Here is an 18,695-nt window from a genome sequence, read left to right as displayed (position 1 = left end):
ACTGGCTGAATTTACTGGAAGAAATGAATGTTTTCTCAATTCTTGTTTTTATTTCTGTTGGGCTTTCTTGCTCCAGAGGCGAGGATTTTCTGGGAGAACAGGCTCTGCCTGGCGGCAGCTCCGATGTAACCTCCTGGGGACGTTGCCAGGTGAAGTGTGTTTCATAATTGCCAGTCACAGGATGCAGATGGTGCCTGAGAGGCCGAGTCTTATGCACCGGAGAGTGAGAAACTATATGTCAGGGACGGAAGGGAAGGGCTTTGTACTGTATAAGAAAACCTGAATGATGACAGAGATGCTATTGGTTGCATTTTCCCTCCTCTTGAAGGAAAAAAAAAACCTTTTTTAATACTCATCAGGTAGCACTTAGCACATGACCTTCTCTGAAAATCATCCCTCAGACCTCAGAACTCCAGGGATCAATTTCCAGGCCAGTAACTGAGCAGTCAGCTCTACTCTCAGAGCAGGCTTTTGTGGCTTAGCTGAGTGCACGTCTCAGGTAGTCTCACAGAATCTCCAGAAGCCAAAAGAGTGGGCCTCCTGTCCCCCAAACAAGATTTTCAGCTTCTTTGCTAACAGAAGGCCAGGAGCTCTAAGATGTGCACAGAGCCCTCCCACCCCAGCAATGAGAATCTTACCCCAACTTTCCCTATGAGAGAGACTGCACCACCTGGCCCCTGAGTAAATCAAAGATTATATTACCCAAATCTCTAAATAACTCGCATGAACTCTCTACTCCCATCCCATCCATGCACATGTCAAGACATGTGAGATAACAGTGGACCCAGGTCCCGCAGCCAAAATCGCTTCTTAGATAATTGTAGTTTTTTTTTCTTGTCATGGCCTCAACTGTATATCAGAAGATAGATGCTCTCCAAATGTACGCATGTACAAACACACACACACACACACACACACATACATCACACCCTCTGAAATACCTTCCTGTGTTTCTTGGTAGTGCAGGCCACCCACAGAGGTTAACACTGGATGAACATGGTCCTGGGGCTGTCGAGAAACATGGGAGTCATCCGTCAGTCCAGTTCTCTACAGTTCCCATTCCTGAATGGTATTGTAAGGAAGCCTCCCGGGACAAGGAGAAGCTTTGAGAGTAGAGAAACTCATTGGCAGCATTCAAGTGTGGAGAGGGTGGCTTCCTCTCGCACACTGCAGGGAGGCCTCGCTCCCTGGGGAAGGAGGCGGCGGGCCCCCGCTCCCGGACCTGAGACTGTGAGAGCTGATTGTAGACGCTGAAGTGGGTGTTTCCCGGTGGCTGGGAGCTCTGAGCAGAGATAGTAGGCAGCCGAGGCATCATAGTGGTGGCGGTGAAGTGTGTGGGGAAGGATTGGTAAGGCACAGTCTCCATCGTCTGAACGCTGTAGCTTGTGTACGGTGAGACTGATGTCCACATGTTACAGCTCAGTGGGGGTGGGGGCAAGTCGTCCACACCAGACACCCCAGCAATCTCGGGCCCTGAACCTGAGTACATACAGGCTTCTCTTGGGGTCACCTCACTGCAGTAGGAGGGGCTCAGCATCTGTTGGTCATAGGGAGGGGGAGAGCGGAAGTAATGATCCTCCCCCACTGCAGGGGGAGCCTCCAGATAGGATCGCTTGCAGGGCAGGTCCAGGTGGCGGGCACTGTCTGCTGGAAGACAAAGAAACCTTCAGGAAGGGCCATTTCTACCAACCCAGGGCCCAGAACACCCCTTGTGGATGCCAAGACAGCCTACCCTTGCCATTCAGGGCTTGCCCTGCCCCATGTTGCCATGGTACTCCCAGAACCATTTTAATCAGCAACAGCTTTTATGAGGTGGTGGCAGCCAAGAAATGGTCAGATTATGGACACTGCTCAAAGGCCACAGGGGATACCACATCAGTGGACATTGAGTGATGTGGTTAGCCAGGCGGCATATAGCTTTCATCCTTTGCCACCCTGACTCTCGGGGATGGTAAGAGGCCTTAATGTGCATTAGCATTCTTAGGCTAGGCCCACCCTGGCCAAGGAAAGTGGAGGCAATTGCCAGGCCAAACCAGGCCCAGAGGCCACATCTGTCTGAATTAGCCAGAAAATTAAAGCCACAATGTTTCTGCCTTAATCCTCAGCTCCCAGGAAGGCCTTAGCAAGCCAAAGCTACTCGCAGGCACGTTCCTATTACTTTTAGAAGAAGAAGTAAACACTACATATGTTCAAAGAAATCCTGGCAGATTGTTATTATACAGATTCCAACACAACAGTATTTACAAAATTAAGAAATGGAGTTGATAATAAGTAAAAGGTGACTTCTACTTTTAAGGCTAAACTGATACTCTCTTTGGGGAAAGATGACATCAGCTGCCCCAAACCATTTTTGCATGTCTTTCAACCTCCTCAACCATGACAGCTTGACTCTCTGGAGTGTCACATCCTCCCGTGGGACCCAGGGATGACCCAGGCCTGAAGACTTGGGCAAAAGACCACTAAACAAATTTAAGAACACTTGTCCAAAGGCTTAACTTGGCCTCCCTCCTTCTGTTTTCTCTAGGGATTCATTCTGGGAGCTGTGTGTATGCACAGGGCAGGGTGGCCTGGGGGATGAGTGGACTGAGTTTGAAGGCCTGCACTCATCTCTCCACTCTGCCCCTCTGGAAGCATCTTCCCTGAAGAGGAGAAACTTGCCTCTCTTTTCACCCAGCTCTCTCACCCTTACTCATCCCTCCTTTCTCTCTTCTCTCCAAATTCTTCTTTCCTCTCAAGAGCACTAAGCTCTTGGACCTGCGAAGTGGCCCAGTGACTCTAGGTCAGGAGTGAGCAAACTTTCTCTGTAAAGGGCCAGATAGTAGACATTTTAGGCTCTGTGAGCCGTAACAGAATCTTTTGCAGCTATTTGACCCTGCTGTTATCACACGAAGGTGGCCATGGACAGTAGTTGAGCAAATGCATATGTCTGTGTTCCCATAAAACTTTATTTGTGGATATTAAAGTTTGAATTTCATATAATGTTCACATATCATGAAATAGTCATCCTTTGACTTCTTTCAACTACTAAAAAAATGTAAAACCATTTTTTATGGCTCACAGGTTGAACAAAAACAGACAATAGTCCAGATTTGGATCAAGGGCCACAGTTTGCTAACCCCTGCTCTAGGCCATTCATTCTAACAGGACTAGAGCAGCAGATACTCAGAACTCTACCAGCTGCTCCCTAGGAGCTAGAGAGAACATTCTGGATTGTAAGTAAAAGTCCCTAAAACCCATTCCCAAGAGAATCTCAGGGTCCCTGAGGGTTCTTCTGGTGTAAACACCAATCATCTGTATTTTATATATGGAGAAACTGAGAACTGCTACCAGAGCTCAGATGTGCCAGTTCCCAGCTCAGGGCTCTTCTTCTCCAAAAGAAGAAGAAAACATTTCTTTTGCTTGTCTTCCTGGCTCCCAATCTACATCCACAGTAGTTTATTTCCATTCTCAAGAAGCCTTTCCATTCTCATGACTCTGGGTCATCCTTGTTTTAGGATTGAAGTTGCTTTGATAAATGACAGCCTCAATCTCAAAATCTCTGGACTAGGATGCTTCAGCCTCCTCCCATGCTTAGAGATGGAGTCCAGCTGACTTTGTGTGATCTGCCCATCCCGTGGAGGCTCTGAAAGCAGTGGCTATAAAGCAACATCTGAAACGGGGGAGGGGTACCAGTGTCTGGGGACACCAAGACCACAAGCTGTCTCTGAGGATTCTGAAGTCTACATTAAAATCAAGAATTGGGGCACGTGGGTGGCTCAGTTGGTTAAACGCCTGACTTCGGCTCAGGTCATGATTTCGCGGCTTGTTTGCTTTGGGCTCTGTGCTGACAGCTCGGGACAGCTCGGAGCCTGGAGCCTGCTTCAGATTCTGTGTCTCCCTCTCTCTCTCTGCCCCGCCCCAGCTCATGCTCTGTTTCTCTCTGTCTCAAAAATAAATAAACATAAAAAAGATTTTAAATCAAGAATCAATATTCCTGCACGGGGCCTGACCATGGTCCCTAACCTTTCAGGCTTATTCTCCCAGGCCACACAATAACCAGGTGTGTGTGTGTGTGTGTGTACCCATGCATTCGTGGAAAGTGTTTGTAGGAAGAGCTTTATCCCTCCTCTGACCCTCTAGGGCTTCCAGACTTGGAGAGAACTACCTCGTCTTTTCAGGCAGTGATAGAAGAGACTGGAGTCCCTCTGGGCTGGGAAGGTGTTGAGGGGAAGGTCCTGTGGCTCGGCCGCAGCAAACTGCATGTGAGCACCATTCTCATACTGGTAGTGCTGGAGCGCCTGGTGGGCACCATGCAGGGGGCTGACGTCAGGCTTGGCTGAGAGCTGGGTGGAGACAAGCCTCTGTCTCATGATGCTTTTTGAGATCACAGGATATTCTTTGCTGGAGGTGTGGGAGGACAGTCAGAGGGAGACAGGAAGAGAGTAAAGATACTTTGAGGGTTACCAGGTCTGTGTGCCTGAACCCAGCCGGCCTGCCCTCCCTACCCCCAGGCCTGGCAGCCCCACCTCTGTAGTCGGGCCACACGCAGGTCGCTGTCGTCACTGCCCCGGAATCCCTTGGCAAAAGGGTTGTTCTCAATTTTCAGCTGTGTGATCTGTCAGGAGAGGACACACAGAGTCGCTGGGGTAGAGGGCTGGACTGGCTTTGGGCCCTCCCCCACTGCCCCAGGCACATTCAGACATTCAGAGCCTGGGTAAGTTGCACACCCAAGCCCAAGACCAGCTGCAGTCTTGCTGGGTCCTCCTTGGCCTCACTGTTCACATCTGGCTCCTTGCTAGCTTTCATCCATTCTACTAACTGCAGACCTTCTGATTCTGTCTCCTGTCCTCCTGTCCCACTGTGCCTGGAACAGCTTCCCATCTGCGTCACCCTTGTCCAGTACAACTGCCACCTCAGCTTCCAAGTGACCATACAAATCTGTCAATGTTCTGCCTAAAATTTGCCACAGCCTATGGCCCTTCCCAGTATCCCCAGCCCACCTCGCCAGTCCCAATATGCATGATGTGAAAAGAGCCCCAAGAAGGGTAGCATGGGCAAAGGCAGAGAGACAGGGGACAGTAGCCCATGCAGGGGTCTGGAGGCAGTTTGGGACGGTCAGGCTATGGAAGGGGGTGTAGGGTGGGAGGCGGACCTCTCTGACTGCAACCTGGGAATGGCCTCCAGAAGGCTCAGTCCTGGCTCTTCTACAGCTGACAGTACCCTGGGCTCCTTTCCCCATTCTCTCCCCTTCCTTGACAGGCCAGAATCAACTTTTAAATCCCACCAGGGAGAAGAAGTTTGTAGAACAAAATGGCTAACTAACACTCAAGCCACAGGGCAAGATCCATGCTCTTGGCTTCTACAGTTGCCAACTTGGTCCATTCTCCATAATTACTTTGCACTGAAGATTTAGGGGTCTGGTCTACTTTCCTGCTCATCATCCAATTTCTCACTGCTCTGAGGGACAATATAGGTGTCTGGGGCGTCTCAGCCGCACTGCATGGGGACGTCACTTCCTGCCTTTCTGTAGTAGCACAGAAATGCCAGGCAGCATCAGCAGTGGGGGCTATGGGGGTGGCCGTACCTTGTGATTCTGGTAGGAGGTCACAGAGATGAAGGAAGTCTCTGGGAACACATGGGTGCAGAAGGCTGTGTTTTTGGAGCCAAAAGCATTGTTCTCATCAGCCTTCACGATGTGTAGCCGTGGCTGGTACTTGTGCATGGAATTGAGGATGATCTGGAAGAGAAGTGTCTCTTTCTGAGCTCCAGGTCTCCACCCTGGTCTCAGTCAGCTGGCCTTGGACTGGCTTGCATTCTCCTAAAAGCCCAGACTCCAGGGCCTGACTACGGCCAGAAAGGTGCTAATGCTCCCAAGTGAAGAACCAGGTCCCCGAGCGCCAGTTCAGCCCCCATGGTCCCCACTCAGCCTCTCTGCTCTGGAACCAAAACCTGGCCTTCCTAATGGTACAGATTGTTTTACTGCAGTAATGGAGAACCAAACATTTAAAAGCTCAAGTGACCTCAGTATATTGTAGCAGGTGGAATTCCAAGCCGTAGGCAAAGTCCCAGGGTGCCACTGACTTGCCGTGTGACCTCAGGCAAATCACTGGACTTCTCTGAGCCCTAGCTTTCATATTTGTAAAATGGAATCCTAATATATAACTTACCCCTCAGGTTTCCTGCTTCAATTGACTCTTTACCCAGATCCTCTCATTCTTCTCCCACCTCTCCTGCTCCTCCCCACTCCCCATCATGTGACTGGCCTTTCTTATAGATACCTGACTGGGTGTGCAGAATGGCGGAGGAGCGGAGGAAAGAGTCCCACTCTGACTCTTTTCCATCTGTCTCAACATTTGCAGAGGCCTGTGGAAGGGATGCCGGGGAAACCCAGCTACATCCTGCCCTCAGACCTGCCCAAGACACCTCACAGCCTGGAGAGAAGCTCCATCGTGGGCTAGAATTCCAGGTGCCGAGGTAGGAGACAGCAAAGTTCCAGAAGTAATGCCAGAGAAGGCCAGAGGCCCCAGGAACCTACTGGCCCTTGGGGATGCCTGGGACTGGGGAGGAGGGCCACCCCACCAGACACGAAGAGCCCAGGAGGCTTGGCCCCAGAGCCCCGGGAGTAACACACAGTAGTTGCTGCTCCAAACCTGCTTCATTCAGCTGTGCCCCACGGTAGCGGCTGAATCATGTGCCATTAAAATGTATTTTTTATTGTTGACATTTGCCAGACGCCCTCCCCATTGGAGGCAGGACCAGGAATTTGGGGCATGTTATCAGCACCGCTGCTTTTGTTAACCCTTTGGCTCCTATCCTGGCTGGGCAAGGCCGGCCCTCTGGCCCCATTACTCTCTCACCTCCTTTCTTTCCTTCCTTTCCTTCCAGGAGTGCCCCTTCCTGGGCTAGCCCTGCTGGCTCCCACCTTTCCCCATTCCCAGTGACAGGCCTGATGCTGAAGCTTGTTGCAAGTCCTGAGCGACCAGACTGCCAAAAGAAAGGCCAGAGCCAGGCTCTTCCATGGAAAACCAAGGCAGAAGTCTTAGTCTCGGAAGGCTCCACTTTCAGCACACGCTGGGGACAGAGACAGCTCAGAGGGCAGGCTCAGCTGAGGAAGTAGGTGGGTCAGGAGCTGGGCTGTGGCCTCTGGCTTTCCCTGGGCTCCTCAGTTTGGCCTGGTAGCTTCATCCAGCAGGAGCTTGCTTTTCTGCCTTCTGCACTGGTTGTGCCCCACTAAACCCCAGTGATAAACTTCTGGACTTTCAGGGCAGGTACAGAGCACTCCAAACCTCAAGCCAGGTCCTGCAGCTGGGGACCCACTGCTCAACTGGGAGCCAGCCAGATTTAAAAAAAAAAAAAAAAAAACACAACAACTCAGAGTGGACATAAGTTCTCCCTTGGGAAACCTCAATGGACGTCCATTTCTAGGAGGCTGGGGAGAGGGGCTGGAACTTGGGAAACACCTCCCAGTCCCTTTGGGTTACTCTGTCAACCTGCACTGCTCGCAGCTGCAAGAGTCCACAAAGGACCTAAGTTCCCAGAACTAAATACCTGAGGTGGCCTGGATGCATCCAGAAGTCCCCAGATTCCCACCTCTGGGCCTTTTCACATGAAGTTCCTTCTGCTCAATTTTCCTTTCCCATTCTCTCTCACCTTCTAGAGCAATCATCTCAAGGCCTAACTCTTCTGGGAAGCCTTCCCAGATTACTAGGTCCTGTTCTGAACTCCTGATGCTGACTGAAACTTCCTCCCTGTGCACTGTCTGCCTGGCTGTTGTGTTGCTTCCTAGTGGCTTCCTACTTCTTCTTGTCCCTTCAATTAAACTATAAACCCCTCAAGAGAAAGGGCCAGATCTTTTACTCCTTTTGTACCTCTAGGCTCCTTTACCCCAAAACAGGAACTAGTAAGTACAAGGCAGGGTTACAGGACTGGGGAGACTTGGGCCATGATCACAAGCTCCCTGTCCCTTCCTCTCCTGTCTTTGCTCACTAGAGACAAGGCAACCTCTGAGGCATTTTTCAGGTGAAACACAGTGATTAAACATGTGTGCAGACAACCTCCCCATGAGCACTTGCACACTGCAGTTCCCTGGCCACGCTGGCTCTCCTAGTGCAGGGAGAGCACAGACACCGGACTAACAGACCCAAGGCAGATGCAGGCATCTGCATGGTGAGGCTGGGCTATTCCTTCAGGACACCTTCAGACCAATGACAGCATCCACCCTGCTCCTCTGCCAACTGGGCAGTCACAGGCTGTGTTAGTCCAGCCAGAGTCCTGGGTATTATCAACTCCCCTGCTCCTCACTGTCACTCACCTCCAGGTCCAGTCAATGACCAAGTCCTGTGACTCCATCTGCAGGATAAAAACCTCTCCATTGCCTCACACACCCTTGATTCAGGCCCACCATCTCTCTCCACATTTGGGACCACCTCTTCCCTGTCTACATCTATTTCCTCTCCATCTTCACATGCCACGCATCAGATCAGGTCACTCCCCTGATTAGAACCTTCCAGTTCACCCAGGAACACTGCACACTGCTTGAGAGCGGCACTTTTTGTAGTTTCTCCTCTTGCCTCCCATGTTCCCCTCCCCCAGTTCCTGCTAGCATTTAGAGCTCAATATATGTCTTATATCTATAATGCCACCTTTGATGGTTCCCTCTTGCCCCTTGGGTTAAAAGCCAAACTCCTTAGCCTATCAGACAAGATCCCCTATTGACTGATGTGGAGAGATTGCCAAACACACCTTTTAGGGGAGGGAACCAGACTGGCTGGCAGGGAAAACTGGGAAGAGAGAAACTGCCTGCAGGGGCACGAAGGAGCCACTAGGGGAGTGCAATCCCAGACACAGAGAAGTCAAGAAGGGTCCAGAAGCTTCTATGGATTTCTGTTCACCAGTGATAAGTCTTGAGCAAGCTCTTCCCCTCCAGTCCCTATCTATAAAGTGAGGTCTTCAACTAAGAAGTGGTCCCAAACACCCCTTCTAACTTGGACAGTCTGGAACCTGGACAGGTGTCTGGAAGAAAGTCCCCTCATTGAACCAGTGCAAATATAAAGTGAAGCCTCAGCCCCAACAGCCCAGGAGAATGCGAAACCAACTCCGTGACTCACACCTGGCTTTACTCGGAAGTTCCCCAGGCGCCACATTAATCTCTTTTGCCAGAGTCTCACATTTATATTTGTGGCAGAGGATGCTGGGCCAAATGGACCAGCCACATCCACAAACCCCACTACATGACTGGTCGTGTTATTGTTTTACAGAAATGGGATTCATTATGTTCTGGCTACAATTCAGAAGCCTGTTCTATTTTAACAACTGTGATAGTGCCAAACATCCATCTCCTCGAGAGATCTCCATAGCGTGCTTGGCCAATGAGGTCCAGATTTATCTGCATTAGAATCACAGAACATTAGGGCATGGAGAGGCAGACCTTAGAAATCATTCTAGTCCAACCTCCTAATTTACAGATGAGGAACAGGAGGCTTGTAGTGGGAATGTGACTTGCCCAAGAACACATAGCTGGTTGGAGACAGAATCCTGAGAAGATTCCAGACGACCTTCGAGAGAGCACACACTGCTCTCAACAACGTACTCAGTAACGAATAACAAAGTGTCAACCAAACACCATAAGAGATGAGGACTCACCAGGCCCTATTGTCCATCACAGAATGCAGTGTATCTGAATGCTAGCCATACAAGTGTGGCTAATGTCCATTTTGTCATCTATTAAAACCAGATTTTCCCCTGCATCATAGTTTTACTTTCTAAGACTACCTTCTCCATCCTCCTTCTTACACTCTCCAGTCCTGCAAAGAGGGAAGGACAGAGACAGGATCTACAGCTTGCATAAAAAGAAGAGGAGCACCTGGGTGGCTCAGTAAGTTAAGCGTCCAACTTCGGCTCAGGTCGTGATCTCACAGTTTGTAGGTTTGAGCTCCACATCGGGCTCTGTGTTGACAGCTCAGAGCCTGGAGCCTGCTTCGGATTGTGTCTACCTCTCTCTCTGAGAGAGTTCTGTCTCTCAAAACTGAATACATGTTAAAAAACATCTTTTTTAAAGAAGAAAAAAAGCGGAGACCCAGAAAGGTAAGTGATTGGCTGAAAGAATATCTAAACTAGAACTGAGTTAGCCAACAGATATGCCTTAGGTCTCACTCCCAGGGCAGCAACTCAGGGTTCCAGAAACCCTCTGCCTTCTCCCACAGTCTCTGCACTAGCAGCCAGTGTTTATGGAGCATAGCCTAGGTGCCAGGCCCTGTGCCGAGGAACCTACACACATCATGTAATTACTCTTTATGACATCTCTGTAAAGTAGGCATTATTATTAGACCCACTGACTGTGGCTCAGGGAGGTGAAGGAATTTTCCCAACCTCAGACAGCCAGTGGGAGGCAGAGCTAGAATTGATACTAATTTCTGAGCCTGAGCTCATATGTGTACCTGGCCAGGGGCACCAGGCCTGATCTGGAGTGTATGGGGCATCTGTATCTCCCAACACATCCAGCAAGGGCTCGGCACATTGTCAGGGCTCAGCAAATGTGGGAGAAAAAGAGGAAAAGAGGGAGATCAGTAGCTCTGAGTCCCTACTGACAAGTTGACAGCATAAGCTTTGGAGGGATGTCAGCCCCTGGTGGAGGACATGCCTTCTCTGTCTAAACACCAAATACCACCCCCTTCAGCCGGTTCACTCATTTGCTTACTGCTTACCAGCATCCACTGTTCCAGACACAGTAACAGGCACTAGGATACAATGGTGATTTAACCTTATGGTTTCTGGGGTGCCTAGCTGGCTCAGTCGGTTAAGCATCTGACTTCGGCTCCAATCATGATCTCATGGTTTGTGGGTTCCAGGCCCCTGTTGGGCTCTGTGCTGACAGCTCAGAGCCTGAAGCCTGCTTCGGATTCTGTCTCCCTCTCTCTCTGCCTCTACCCCGCTCATGCTCTGTCTCACTCTTTCAAAAATAAACAAACACTAAAAAAAAAAAAAAATTTTTTTATAAATAAATAAATAAACCAAAAACAAGCAAGCAAGCAAGCAAACAAAAACCTTATGGTTTCCTATCTGGTGGGGAAGTCACACAGTAATCCAAAAACCAAGCAAAAGTAAGTAGTGAGAAAATGTACTGGAAGGAAGACTGCATTTATAATAGTAATGAACAAGATGAAATACCTAACAGAAAACGTGTGGGACCTTATGAAGAAAACTTGAATATACTTTGGAAAGACAAAAAAGAAGACTTCAACCAAGAGAAGGGTATTCCTATTAATCCTCCCTAAGTAAAATTATAATTTCAGGCAATTCTAATAAAAATACAAATAAGTTTCTCAACAATATAAGCCGATTCTAAAGTTCATATGAAAAAAATAGATAAGACTAGCCAAGAAAACACTGAAAAAAAAAAAACAAAAAAAAACCAGCAGTGGGGGACCAGCTCTGCCAGACACTAAAACCTATCATGAAGTCTCAACAGTTAAGGCACTGGCACATGAACAGACACAAATTCATATGGGGATTTAGTGCACAGAAATAAGGCATCCTAAGCCAAGTAGGAAAGAGAAACAGTCAATTGCTGGTGTCGGGACAACTGGATGGCTCTTTAGAAAAAAAGAAAAGTTGGATTCACACCTCATATCGAATGCCAGAAAAAATTCCAAAAGGATCAATGGTTTAAATGTAAAAATAAATCCATAAAATACTAGAAGAAAACACAAGAAATTTTCGTTACAAGTACGGAGTGGATAAGGGCTTTAAACTAGTCAAAATCCAGAATCCATAAGGATAGAGCAATACATTCAGTCAAAAACTTCTGTGTGGGAACACCACTATAGGTAAAATCAAAAGGCAAATGACAAACTGGGGAAACATCCGAGCAACTCCTAACACATACAAAAGCTAAATTCTCCTAATTTATAAAACTTTCTAGAATTAATAAATGTTCAAAAATCTGAGAGAAAAAATGAGCAAAGGATAGAGACAGACGTTCACAGAAAGGGAAAAAAGATGCCTGACCTTAGTCATAATAAAGGAAATATAAATTGAAACTATAACCAGTATCTATGTTTTACCCATCAGACTGGCAAAAGTCTAAAACTTTGCTCTCCCACCCTGTTGGTGAGGCTACAGCAATGGTGGGAATTATACATCAGTTAAAACCCTGATGGAGGGTGAAACTATGAATTACAAATCCAAATACCTTCTGATCAAGCAGCTTATCACACAGATATACTTGACACACGTGTAAAATGATATATGTAGAAATTTAATTAAAAGTGCAAAAATAGGGGAGCCTGGGTGGTTCGGTTAGTTGAGCATCTGACTTCGGCTCAGGTCATGATCTCGACATTTGTGGGTTCGAGCCCTGTGTAGGGCTCTGTGCTGACAGCTCAGAGCCTGGAACCTGCTTCAGATTCTGTGTCTCCCTCTCTCTCTCTGCCACTTCCCCGTTTGCACTCTGTCTCTCTACCTCTCTAAAATAAATAATAAACATAAGAAAATTTAAAGATACGTAGATAAAAGAGCAAAAATAGGCATCTTAATTTCTTCAGTAAGGGCTGGCTACATAATTTATGAAAGAAATGTGCACTGAAATTCTATGCAGCTGTTAAAAAAAGGAAAAAGGAAGCTCTATATGAACGGAATGATCTCCATTTTATACTGTTTACAACGCAAGGTGCAAAAAGTATTTATAGTATGCTACCTTTTGTGTACAAAAGAAAGGATTTGAGATTCTGTATTTTGCTTGTATATACAAAAAGAAATGCCACAAAGAAATTAGGAACAATGGTTTTGGGTGGCAGGGATTGAAAGAAACTGGGCGGACAGGGAGCCAAGAGGAGAAAAATGGTTCATTACAGACATTTTTATTCATTCATTGATTGATTTTTAAGCCATGTGACTGTATTTCCTACGCAGAAATAAACTTGATAAATAAGTATAAAACTCTTAGTGTGGTAAGTACTAGGACAGAAAGGTGCGTGGCACTCTGAGAGCCAGAGTGGGGACCCTGAACCATCTCTCTGAAGAGGTGGCCTTTGAGCTTGGATCCCAAGGCTCAGGAGTAACTAACTAGGTGAAGAGCCATGTGGCCAGAGGAGAAAGGAGCATACAGAGGGGACAAGTGCATGCGCCACTTTGTGACCAAGAAGCTGCAGCCCACACCCCAGCCTGGAGCTAACTCGGCCTCTGGAACCATTAGACTTTCTGTGTCAGAAATCATTTGCTGGTCTTCCTCCTCAGCAATCTGGGAGTCCTGGGACATAAGAGGTGGTGAAGGCCATTCCTTCTCCCTCTCTCTCTCTCTCTCTCTCTCTCTCTCTCTCTGTCACACACACACACACACACACACACACACACACACCACTGCAGCCATCGGCTCCCTGCCTCCAGATGGGGAGAAAAGTAAGTCCCAGCCATCTCCATGTGCTGCTGCAGGATGCAGGCCCTGTCTCAGTGAAGCCTGCCTCAACTTTCTGAAGCAGCTTCTCTTTCCATTTCATGGTTACCTGGCCCAGGACCCTGCTGTGGATGGAAGGGGATGGCAGGTAGGCAGCAAGGGACAGGCAGTCTCTACAGCCAGCAGAACAGAAGTGGAACTGAATCGGGCCCTAAGGCAGCAGCTCAGTCCTAGCCCCCAGCCCCCAGGATCCTTTCTGTCCCTGCTTGCGCTTACTCCCAGAAACCGGTCATCATCCCTGAACCTGCCCCAGGAAGGAACAGAGGCCTTCCTTGACTACAGCAAAAGCCCACAAAGAGTTTTCTAGTCAGAACCCTGTGCCAAAACATGTGGCCATGTGGTCTGAGGGGTCCCTGTTCCCTGTATGTAGGACAGGCTGCCAAGCCCAAGCTCTCCCCGGGACCCTAGGCTGCAAAACCTCAGTTAAAATCCCTGAGATACTATGAGACCTGAGGGAAAAGTCCAAAGCTCATTTGGCTGAGAAAGGTCCTCAACACCTAGGAGATTTTAGGGAAAACTGAAACTGGAGGAGAGCAGCACAGAATGAAGGGCTTGTTTGGGGCAAATTCATAGTATATGAGATGGCTCTTTCCCAGGTGCCTGCACTGAGAAGCCAAACAGGGTGATGAAGGGCTCAGCACTCCCACTGGTGCAGGCCAATGAACAGAAAGCCATGGTCCACGTGGCTTATCTAGGAATATTTAGCTCATCTCCACAGCCCTCGCCTGCTCGATCAGAAGCTGTTCCCTCTCCAGTGATGCTCCAAATAGCTGAAGATATGCCAGCTCAAGCCTTGGGTGCAGAAAGACAGGTGGACAAGCCAAAAGAAATGCTGGACTGGGAAGAGAAGGTGTGGGTTCAAGCACGGCTCCTTTACTCCCAGCCCCTGAAACAATCACATCATCCCTGAGTCCTGCCACTGTACTCAGGGTGCTATGACCAATAAGCTGCCTGTGCTGGGTAGGTGCGGGAATGGGGAGAAGGAAGATGCTCTGTATCCCAACCCTCTGGAGAAAGCTGCATTTGTGTCAGGAGTATCCTTATTGCCAAGGAGACATGAGTTCTTGGCAGGCACGGCAAGTGTAGCCAGGGGCAACCCCCATGTCACCAGCCCATGAAGCAGCCCAACTTGCTCAGACTCAAGACCATATGCAGGATTATTGCAAACCCTTCATGGACTCCAGTAGAGCCACCAAGGAGGCAAGCCAGGCTGGGAAAATCTACTGCTGGGCTATGAAAGCCTCTCTCCCATTTTAAAAAGCCCAGATTTTCAACCACTTGAGTCCCACCCCTGCCACTTTCTGCTGGGGTGGCAGGGGTGGGGTAAAGGTAGAAGAGTCATCTGAGGCACCCCTGCAGTTGGGAACCATGATAGCAAGCTGTGCATCTGAAATTCTCACCAGAACTTTGATGCCTGGGTACTTTTGGCCACTCACCGAAACATCTAGCTCTTGCCAAGCTCTGTGCTCCCCCCAGTGGTCTGTCCCATGGGGTCTACATGGACATTTGGGGGCAGAGACCTGCCTGCCAGCTAAAGCTCCCCAACTCCCAGCACAGAGGCTTTCACTAACCTTTCCAGGTTAGTGTCATGGCCTGAGCAAGCAGAGGAGGCCAGGTAGGGGTCAACTGGGAGCAAAGTCTTGGCCAGGATAGTGCCCAGTAAGACCCAGAAGGCCCTTCTGCCCCTCGATTAAAAGGGCAGTGGGTGCTTGGCCAACCCTTCCCATTAGATCAGTGGCTTATCTCTGCCCCCATGAGAGGTTGGGGCTGCACATTTCTGCCACCCCTCACCCACAGCATCAGCCTGCTTTGCATGGGAAAGCCTGTGCTGCTCGCAAGATGGAAAACTCAGGGGTTGATTACATTAATTAAGTATTCTCCTACTTGCTTGTTTATAGATCACCAACTGAGAAAAAAATTAAACAGACTCTGAGAAAATTAGAACTAAGAGCTGCCTGTCAGTTATATACCAATCAATCAGAAATGACCCATTGCTGGCATTTTCCATGAGGAACTATGATTCACAGAATTCTGATTTGCATACAACTCCCCAGAAATAGAATTTAGATATAAAAAAAAGGCACATTCCTGCACACCCCTCACCCTTGCTTCCCCGACCACCATCCACACTCTGAATGTTACATGTATGGCCTGGGCAACTGCATCTAGCAGCCTCTACCGCACCCATGCTCCACCCCACCCCATCCTGTACTTCCAGGGTACCGATGAGGAATGGAGAAGGGCAGGGCCTGTGCCCTGGCAGATAATACCAGGTCCCCAGGCTTCAGTTTACCACACACTTGAGCTAAAAATTTCCACATAAAACGCTTTTTGTGGGCCTGCCAGAATCAGATGGGGAAAGAATGAGCCTCAACAGCCCAGATGGGGCGTCAGCAGCAGCATCCCTGGGGCTTCAGAGTCTCTCTGGCAAGAACCAGGTCCGAGGCAAGGCCAGGAAGGAGCTGCCATCCGAGCCAGAGTGAGGCCTTCCCTTCCAGAGGGCAGGGGCTGCCAGGCCAGGCAGACGGCATACTCCAGAGAGAGGCTTTGGAACTCATAGTGACTCTTTCCCAAGAAAGTTAACTTGCCTTATGCTCCAGCAAGGCCAAATTTGGGGAACCTGAAGCTGAAAGATTTGATCCAGCATCACTGTCCTTGTCATACCTGCCATATTTAGAGCCTCCCATGTGCAAGGTGCCTCATGCATATTCTCTCAGTTAATTCTCGCAACCACAAAAGGTTTCTAGATAAGGAAACTAAGGCTCAAAAACTTGCCCAAAGTTACCCAGTTAGCAAGTGGGAGGGGAAGGATGTACATCAGAGGGACTCAGACTCTGGGCTCCTTCCTCCAACTGGCCCGGCAAGTGCCAAAGCCTGGAGCTGGATCCCCAGAGTGGATTCTCTAGAGCTCCATCCCTACCTAGCCCACCCCCAGCACTGCTCAAGGACTGGCTCTCAAGGCCAGGCAGTCTCTTTCTTACATGACCGAAGGGGTCCAGGTGGTTGTTTGTGAGTTTCAGCTTCTGGAAAGAGACTAGCTGCCGCATCCAGTGGGCCCCGGTGGCAGGAGAATCGGGGTGGACATAGAGCCTTCCTGGCATGGCGGGCTCAGCCTTCCCGGCCACCATCCTGCCAACAGAACAGATGATTACAGCAGTTGATTACTCTGGGGTCTGGAAAAGCCCAGATTCCCTGTCCCCTGTTAGAACAAATCCCCATAGACTTGAGGGGGAAAGAAATCACTGTTAGTCTTATACTCTCAATTTCGGACTTTGTGAGTAGGAGTGTGGGTCAAAGGAGAGAGTGCTGAGGAGGAGGAGCAATTATGAACCTCTTTTATTTTACTGCAGTAGAAAGAGAAAGGGAGGGTACAGACAAATGTGATTATTTACTTCAAAGAATGGGGCTAATCACAAATATATTGTGGGGCGATTTAGGCACTTCTGTGTATGTATTACAGTTACAACTTTAAAATGTTATAAATTATATTATTTGGAGGGAGCTTCTCAGAAGACCTAGCCAACTTTCAAACTGCTTGTCCCCAAAAGAGTGCTCACCCCCAAGGAAATTAATTGGTAAACCTCCCCTCAGCCAGAGCTTGCTCTGAATGATAATCCAACCCAAAGAGAGAAGAAATAGAAACATGGCCCTTGGCAAGACCTGGTCCCCGAATCCAGCCTCCTCAGCCAGGTCTCTGCTGGCCCCACTACCAGCCTACGGTGAAGCCCACATCCTGGCTAGCTACTAATTCAGTCAATCCTTCTTTCTCCTTGAGCGCTGTCCTGGGCTCTGGGGGCAGACAGGGTACTAAGAAGGTGACCTTAGGAAAAGTAGCCTACTGTTTACTTACCCAGCCCCTGTTTTGCCTTACAGCCCACTTGTTCCCCCCAGCCTCTTGCCAGAGGGTCCCATCATCCAACCATCAGGCAGCTGCCACTCACCCTGGATCGACAGCTTAAAGGGAGGGCTCATAGCCAGACAATGAGGAACTAAGTGGAAGAGCAGCAGAGAGATGTCATTGGATGTCTAACCATCCAATATCAAAGTCCCTCAAGCAAACAGCTCCCATCCTCCTCCCCAGTGCAGCACTACCAGAGCCTAAATTCATCCAGTGTTTGTGTTCATCTGTCATCCCACAGCATAGTCACCAATCTTGTTTGCCCATGGCTGTAGGGAGAGTACAGACTCGAAATCCACTAAACACTCAAACCCTGCAGCTCACTTTCAGCTGTAGCGGGTGTGCAGACATTGGCCGACCCTGCAGCCTCTGCAGGCTCAGCTCCCAAGACTGCGGATCTGGGCAATCATATGAACTAACTGGTGAGTCTCTGGACCAAACATCAGGTGCAGATGGGTGTGGTGAGTGGACAGAGCAGTTCAGAGAAGGCAGGTGATGTGAGGGTCCCAGGTTCTTACCATTTGTTGTCACAGAACTTGTAGCGGTGGTCATCCGCAGGGACGATGTCAATCAGCAGGATGTACTTGGTCTTAGGGTTCATGCCTGTGACTTTTACCTTGTAGCTGGGAAACATCCTCCTAGGGGAAGCCAAGGTATGAGGCAGAGGCATAGACAGAGCATCAAGAGAGATGCCACCCAGGGGTGAGGGAACAGAAGGCCTTAAGAGACACCTGCCCTGATCAGAACTGTGTGATCTTGCCTCAGCCTCCCCCTACACAAGGGAAAGTTTGCACTAGCTGTTCTCTCTGGGTCCAGGTAGCTTCATCTGGTCTGCATGCCTAGAAAGAGGGTTTACATGGCTTCCCCAATGCAATTCCCTCTCCCCAACAATCCCCTAATATTTAGGGCAACTGGTTGTAAGGAGCTAAAGCATAGAAAGTTTCAGGATCATGAGAGAGGATGTCAACACCAACCTGGCTGCTTAATTTCCCTCCTGCCCTTTGCCAGTCCCTACACAGCTGAAGTTCTGGGCTGCCGTTACAGGGCAAAAGACTTCAAGGCCCTGTCAGTTACTTCTGTAATCAATGGGGTATCTCCTCTGGGCCTTGTCTCTGTGGAAACCCTCAGGCCTGGAACCAACTCACAGAAAAACAAGAGAGTGTTGCTAGGTCTTTGGATTCTTTTGGTGTGTTTAGCAGAGGTGTTTAGCCATGTGAAGACCTTGACTGGGCTTGTGTATACTAACTGGGTACCAGGTGAAGTCAGTTCAGGAGCCTCATGGAGAAAAGCATGGATTCTAGAACCACTCTGCCATGGTCCACCAGCCTGGCCCACCCCTGACAAGTTTTGAGGCATTGGGCAACTTGC

The 18,695-nt window shown here is 49.0% G+C and overlaps 1 protein-coding gene across 2 annotated transcripts in view; it reads right to left on the bottom strand.

Moving 5' to 3' along the window:
* Positions 1-834: 834 nt before the first annotated feature.
* TBX4 (T-box transcription factor 4) overlaps positions 835-18,695 on the bottom strand; it is a 30,554-nt gene continuing 12,693 nt past the window's right edge. Inside the window, exons 4-9 of one of the 2 annotated variants that reach the window (XM_043583867.1) lie at positions 17,846-17,965; positions 16,411-16,558; positions 5,564-5,716; positions 4,506-4,594; positions 4,145-4,380; positions 835-1,644 (exon numbers count right to left, since the gene is read on the bottom strand). In XM_043583867.1, coding sequence (XP_043439802.1) covers positions 1,028-1,644; positions 4,145-4,380; positions 4,506-4,594; positions 5,564-5,716; positions 16,411-16,558; positions 17,846-17,965 — 1,363 coding nt within the window. In that variant the 3' untranslated portion in view covers positions 835-1,027. Of the gene's footprint in view, positions 1,648-4,144; positions 4,381-4,505; positions 4,595-5,563; positions 5,717-16,410; positions 16,559-17,845; positions 17,966-18,695 lie in introns of both variants that reach the window. The other variant, XM_043583866.1, reaches the window with a different exon arrangement.

The sequence above is a fragment of the Prionailurus bengalensis genome, chromosome E1 (assembly GCF_016509475.1).
Source record: "Prionailurus bengalensis isolate Pbe53 chromosome E1, Fcat_Pben_1.1_paternal_pri, whole genome shotgun sequence".
Taxonomy (NCBI): domain Eukaryota; kingdom Metazoa; phylum Chordata; class Mammalia; order Carnivora; family Felidae; genus Prionailurus; species Prionailurus bengalensis.
Note: the sequence above shows the minus strand (reverse complement) of the source record. Positions and strands in the feature narration are given on the sequence as shown.